This window comes from Prionailurus bengalensis, chromosome E3 (genome assembly GCF_016509475.1).
Source record: "Prionailurus bengalensis isolate Pbe53 chromosome E3, Fcat_Pben_1.1_paternal_pri, whole genome shotgun sequence".
Taxonomy (NCBI): domain Eukaryota; kingdom Metazoa; phylum Chordata; class Mammalia; order Carnivora; family Felidae; genus Prionailurus; species Prionailurus bengalensis.
Window position 1 is genome coordinate 18,275,750 of NC_057357.1, and position 6,000 is coordinate 18,281,749.

The following is a 6,000-nucleotide window of genomic DNA, read 5'->3' on the forward strand; positions in this document are numbered from 1 at the left end:
AAGGAGTATATGCTTCCTTACAGACTAGATAGAAAGGATCTTCATCACTGTAGAAATCTGCTTGCCCAAGAGTATGTTCATGCTTAGAAATAGGTTACAAAGCCCCACATACACAATCCTGTTTGTTTTTGAAAAATACGTTTATAACAATGTACACTTTTTTGTGAAAATACTAAAAGATTAACAACAGTTTTTGTGATAAAAAAATTAACTTTCTATAATGGTTAAATTTCATAAGCAAAACGATGAAAGCACTTGAAACTTTTTTTATTTAACAGAAGTGACTTAAAAAACTCAAAACAATGGCCTCTCCTGACAAAAACTAAATCAGAGGAAATTACAGCCAGAAACGAGACAGGGAACTAAATGGCCTGACAGTGAAGGAAACATTAAGAAAGACCTGGGTATTAGACCAATGGCTCTCAAATTTAAGCATGCATCAAAATCATCTGGGGTGCTTTTTAAGTCAGATTGCTAGAGCCTACCCCTCAAGCTTTAAATGGATAGGTAGAAGAGAGGTACTAAGAAACTTGCATCTCTAATTTCCCAAGTGATACTGATGCTGCTGGTTCAGAGACTACACTTATTGCTGGGTAAATAATAGGGGCTAGAGGACAGAAATGAGAAGCAGAAACCAGCAGATGTTCAGAGCTTTGTATTTGACATTGCACTTCTACGTGTATTTTCTCCTTTAACACAGACCTCGTAAGTCCGTGAACTATTACATGATGTTTACTTTATAGAAAAGGAAATTAGGTTCAGATCAAACAACTTGCTCAAGATCATGTAAGTTAAGGCAAAGCCTATACTCTAAATCCACAAGGAAAGAAATGTAAAGGGCCCATGGGACAGAGGAGTTAAAGAAGGAAGACTCCCAAAAACTCTCATAGGCATTTCCAATACATACATGCTTGGCCTGCTCTGCAATCTCAGCATGGCTCTTCTCCCACTTTGGGCCTTTGTTAGCAAGGTCAGCAGCCTGGGGTAAGCTGAGTCCCTCCAAGGGCACTGTGGCACCATCTGGGGGCCCTGGAGGTCCATCCAGAGAGGAATCTTGAGCTATATGCTGGGGAGAGATGCCACCTGCCCCACTAGAGGCTGGGGAACTGGATGAGGCAGGGGACACAGGATTGCTGCCTGTCATGCCGTCCGACACCATCTAGAAAAACATAAATAAAATGAATGCTTAGCACTGTGCCAGAAGTTCTAAGCATATTATTTCACTCTATCTTCACAAGAAAAAACTACGGAGTAAATTATCAACCTCATTTTTATAAACACAAATATTTGGGACGATCTTTTCATAAAATGTTAAAGATAACAGAGCCAAGTTCACAGATACTTGGCATGCGAGAGGAGTTAGAGCCTGACATTTACACAGTTCCCAAATTCAAGAATAATATTACAGCATATAACTTCAAACGCTAATGATCCTTTCAGAGCCTCAATGATTTCACTCACATAAACAACTCTCTATTCTTCCCTCATTTACACAGCAAGTATGGCAGATTCACCTATTAAAATAAATTTAAGTTATCACCATGTTCAAAAAGCAACAACAGGGGCGCCTGGGTGGCTCAGTTGGTTGAGCGTCCAACTTCAGCTCAGGTCATGATCTCGTATGAGTTCAAGCCCCACATAAGGCTTGCTGCTGTCAGCACAGAGCCCACTCTGGATCCTGTCTCTCTGTCTCTCTCTCTGCCCCTCTTCTGCTCACGCTCTCTCAAAAATGAATAAACATTTAGAAAACAAAAACGAAGATCATCTAAACCTCTTTAGGTTCCTCATCAATCTTGGGAGTTTCCTTTACCAGGAAGGTGGGAAGGGAAGGAGAGAGGAGCTGGTAACTGTTCTCAAACACCCACCTATTACTTTGCAAGGTACTGCACAAACAATAATAAGTAGAGAACACGGTCTCACTTAAATGCTGATAGTGAGGACACTCATAAAAATCACTCCAGCATATAAGCCTCACAGGGTGCCACTAAAATTCCTACCTCAGTTAAATAACAAACAACTGTATGTCACAAAATTTCCCAGGTACACAGAAAAATTGTAAGTATTAAATCCATACCCATCAAAAGCCACTCTATGCAAATCTAGGTATGTCTGCTCTCAAAATCCGTGTTTCTTCTACTCCTGCACTTCTTTGGTATGAGAAAAGAAGAAATACCACACACCATCCATAATGCTTATGTATCTATTCTCAAAGCTCAGTCTTAAGAGCATGTAGTTTCAACCTCCATATCCAACCTGGCCTAATTCAACCCTTTTCAGGTAACAAAGGGTTTCCAAACTCAGAAATCAACATTACACTAAATGTCAAATAGAACATATCTAACAGGCTTGATGGTCAAGCTGACCACCAAAAATTTTCCAAACACAGACAGTTAGGATCATGGAAATGTGGCTAAACCTTGCCGTATTTCTTCTGCATCCGAGCTAATAGTTTACAAAAGCAGAAGCAGAGAAGGAACCCTCCCCACTTTCAAACCTGTGTCTGCAGGACTGGGAGCTGAGGGTGAGCAGGGGAGGGGCTGCTCTGCATGGTCCCACTCCCAGGCTCCTCTTTGGACGCCTGAAGAATGACTGGGTCGTTATCACCACTGCTGCTGGCCGAGGGGCTGGCGTCCGGCTGCAGGGCATGCTGGGAGCTGGCCTCATTCTGGGCCACCGGCCACCGGGACCCGCCTTCCAGGGCCCGGGGCCCACTAGGGCGTCCCAGCCTCCGCTCAGGTCCACCGGCCTCTGGAGCACCTTAGGTAGGGTTAAAAGAGTAGAAATGGGTTTTAAAAAGATGAATAAATCCTTGGGAAAAAAAGGATGCCGGGGTGGTTCAGTTCTTTCAGTATCCAATTTTTTTTTTTTTTTTTTTTAAGTTTACTTATTTGTAGAGACAGAGACAGAGAGAGCAAGAAGAAGAGAAGCAGAGACAGGAAGAGAGAATCCCAAGCAGGCTCTGTCCTATCGGCACAGAGCCCAAGATGGGGCTCAACCTCACCAACCATGAGATCATGACCTGAGCTGAAATCAAGAGTCCGATACTTAACCAACTGAGCCACCCAGGTGCCCTGAATGTCCAACTCTTGATTACAGCTCAGGTCATGATCCCAGGGTTGTGGGATCAATCCCCACATCAAGCTCCACACTGAGCATGGAGACTGCTTGAGATTCTCTTTCTCCCTCTCCCTCTGCTCTCCCCCCAACTCACACGCACATGCAAGCGACTCTCCAAAAAAAACCCACAAAAAAACAAAAAAAACCCACAATCACATTGAAGAATCTATAAATGAACAATGATTATGGTCTACATTTCTTGAGCATCCACTATGTGTCATACTTTCCTAAGCACTGACTTGATACGTTCTATAATCCTCACAACTATCTTGTGACCTAAACACTTCTCACACCTTAATAAATCTTTATTTAGTTCCTTCCATATACTGAGAATAGAAGCATACAGAAAAGATCCCTAACCTAATTGAGGCATTCTAACATTTTCCCTCTTTTATAATTTAGGAAGTCAGCACACAAAGAGACCCAAGTAACTTGCATAAGGTCACACAGTAATAAGCTAACAGAAAAACTTAAGCTGAAGTAGTCTGATGCCAAGACCAAGGAAAATGTGCTACTCTCCTTGGTAGGGCTAGGGTGATCAGGCCTTTCTCTATCCACACTCCTACTTTTGTTGCTGCACAAATATCATCAAACCAAAAATACTGACTTATAATTTCTCTCATCTCAAGTATCTCTATTAGCATCAACACAAACAATGGTGTATGAACCCTCACCTGTGTGAGCTGAGACCACACCCCCTGTGAAAGTCTGTACTTCCACGGTGCCGCCGTACTGAGGGAAATCACGCCTGAAACAAACAGAGGGAAGGAAAACAGAGTGAGAAACGAATCCACATTTACCAACAACATCCATCAAAACCTTCTTTACAGTAACTTTTGAAGCTTTTAAACATACCCGAATAGAAGGCTGAAAACAAGAGAATTAAACAGTAGTAAGAAAGGCTCATGTTTCAGAAAAATAAAAGCAAAATCACGGTTTGCGAAAACAGAACTCCCTAGAGACATAAGATTCTGGCTAGAGGAGGAGCACTGTAGTGAAGCAAAAAAAAAAAAAAAAAAAAAAAAAGTTTAAAAAGCTTAAGTGTAAAAGGCTACAACCACTGAATAAAAGAGTAAATAACAAAGCAAAACAAACAAAAAACCTGTCACATCCAGAAGCTCAAAAAGACATTGGCTGCCTGGCAGCCTGCTCTCCTTTCCAGTGAGGGTTGAACAGAATCACAGAATCCACCCTTCCTCAGGGCAGAACCCCGTAACTCCTATACCTGCGCCATGAGACACTTCCCCAAACACAAGAACTGCAGCAGGAGACATTAGAGGAGAAATCAGAAGAGAGAAAGACCGCTCAGCAAAGAACCATGCCCCGGAAACAGGCAGGGTAAACCCACCAAAGGCCCGGAAGTGTTTCCCCAGTGTTTAAGGAAACTCCTTAACCACGGAGCAGCCTTCGATTCACTCCTTCCTCCACAACAGATTCACAGTACCCGAACTAACCAGAATCCAAGAAGCTTGAACTCTTGACCCCCAGCTTCACTGCTGTCTCCCAACTCCTTCCAACAGACTGACCCGACGTGACCCCTGACCTCTGCCCCAAGTCGCCACTAACCCTAAGATAGCCCCGCCCCCTCCCGGACTCCCACCCCACCCAACGTGCGCGACAGACTGGGGGAGGGGCCCGCGCGTGCGCGACTGGAAGTGGAGAGAGCCGGCTGCGCGTACCGCCCGGGGGCTCCCGCCAGAGCCCAAACCCACGCACGCAAGGGTCGCAGGCTGGAAGTCTCTCATCCCTACCCGTCAGGGAGCCCCCCAACACCAGATCGCGAAAGGCTGACATAAGGGAGGGTTCGTGCCGCCAGGTCCTGGTTACTGACTGGATATGGTGGGCGCGCGCCCCGACTCCTCATCCCACGCCCCCCTTCCTCTTCCCGCGCGCCCCTGGGGGGGGGGGTGCCTGGGGTTGGTGGGCGGGCAGGAGCGCACCTGGGTCCGTCCTCTCAGGGCTCGCTCGCTCGCTCAGGCACGCGTGCGCAGACGGGCGTGAGGGGAGAGGAGATGCGCCCGGGCCCAGTGCTGGCCGGCCTGGCCCCCCTCAGCCTGTCTCTATGGGCGCGCGCCGACAGCCTCGCGCACCGGCCCCGGGGCCCCGGCCGAAGGTGCGCGCGCAGCACCCCGGGAAGGTGGGAGGAGAGGCGGTGGCGGAAAGATGCGCGCGCAATCACCCGTCAGGGGAGGGGGAACTGTGGGGCGTCCGCCATCTTGTCTCCCTCTCCTTACCTGCGTCCTCGGGGGCGTGCGCACCACCCCCCCTCCCGCCGAGGAGGGGGGAGGGCCCCCTCTTGGCCGCCGCCTTCGCGGCCTTTAAATTCCCCTGGGGCTCGCGGCTACTGCCGCCGCCTTGCTTCCACTGCCTCCTCTCACGGCACAGAGATGCGGACGGTGGGTGGGAAAAATGGGAGACGCTACTCTCGGCGAACCGCCGCCGCCGCTTCCGAGGCCCCACCAAAATGGCCGCCGCCGTCTCGGCCGCCACCACCAACACCACCACCACCACCACAGCTCTCTATCGCTACCGCCGGCGCGGCCCGTCCTCTCGCGAGAGGCAGTAACTGGACGTTGGGGAACGGGAAGGCTCGCGTACTAGCGTAGGGCGCTGCCCGAGGCGCAAAGCATACTGGGAGTTGTAGTCCGCTTGGAGGCTCCGAGCTTGCCCCGCGGCATAGCGTCTTTATCCTCCACCGGAGAAAGTGCCTGTGGAGCTGCATTGCGGCTGCCAATTCGGACCAGTCCCCCGTTTTTTAATAGATCACCCAGAGAGCTGAAGCAATATGTCAGGTGTTCTAAACAAATTAGCAGTAGAGCTTGGGCCTCTGGATTCCCAAGGCAGTCCACTTTATAGAGAGCTGCTTCGTTTTGCACAAGGGTG

The 6,000-nt window shown here is 48.2% G+C and overlaps 1 protein-coding gene across 5 annotated transcripts in view; it reads right to left on the reverse strand.

Moving 5' to 3' along the window:
- LOC122471433 (Snf2 related CREBBP activator protein) overlaps positions 1 to 5,656 on the reverse strand; it is a 36,278-nt gene extending 30,622 nt beyond the window's left edge. For 3 of the 5 annotated variants that reach the window (XM_043560025.1, XM_043560026.1, XM_043560023.1), the window contains exons 1-4: positions 5,058 to 5,231; positions 3,792 to 3,865; positions 2,495 to 2,757; positions 908 to 1,159 (exon numbers count right to left, since the gene is read on the reverse strand). In XM_043560025.1, coding sequence (XP_043415960.1) covers positions 908 to 1,159; positions 2,495 to 2,548 — 306 coding nt within the window. In that variant the 5' untranslated portion in view covers positions 2,549 to 2,757; positions 3,792 to 3,865; positions 5,058 to 5,231. Of the gene's footprint in view, positions 1 to 907; positions 1,160 to 2,494; positions 2,758 to 3,791; positions 3,866 to 5,057; positions 5,234 to 5,351 lie in introns of those variants that run through there. The other 2 variants (XM_043560024.1, XM_043560027.1) reach the window with 2 other exon arrangements.
- Positions 5,657 to 6,000: the final 344 nt, after the last annotated feature.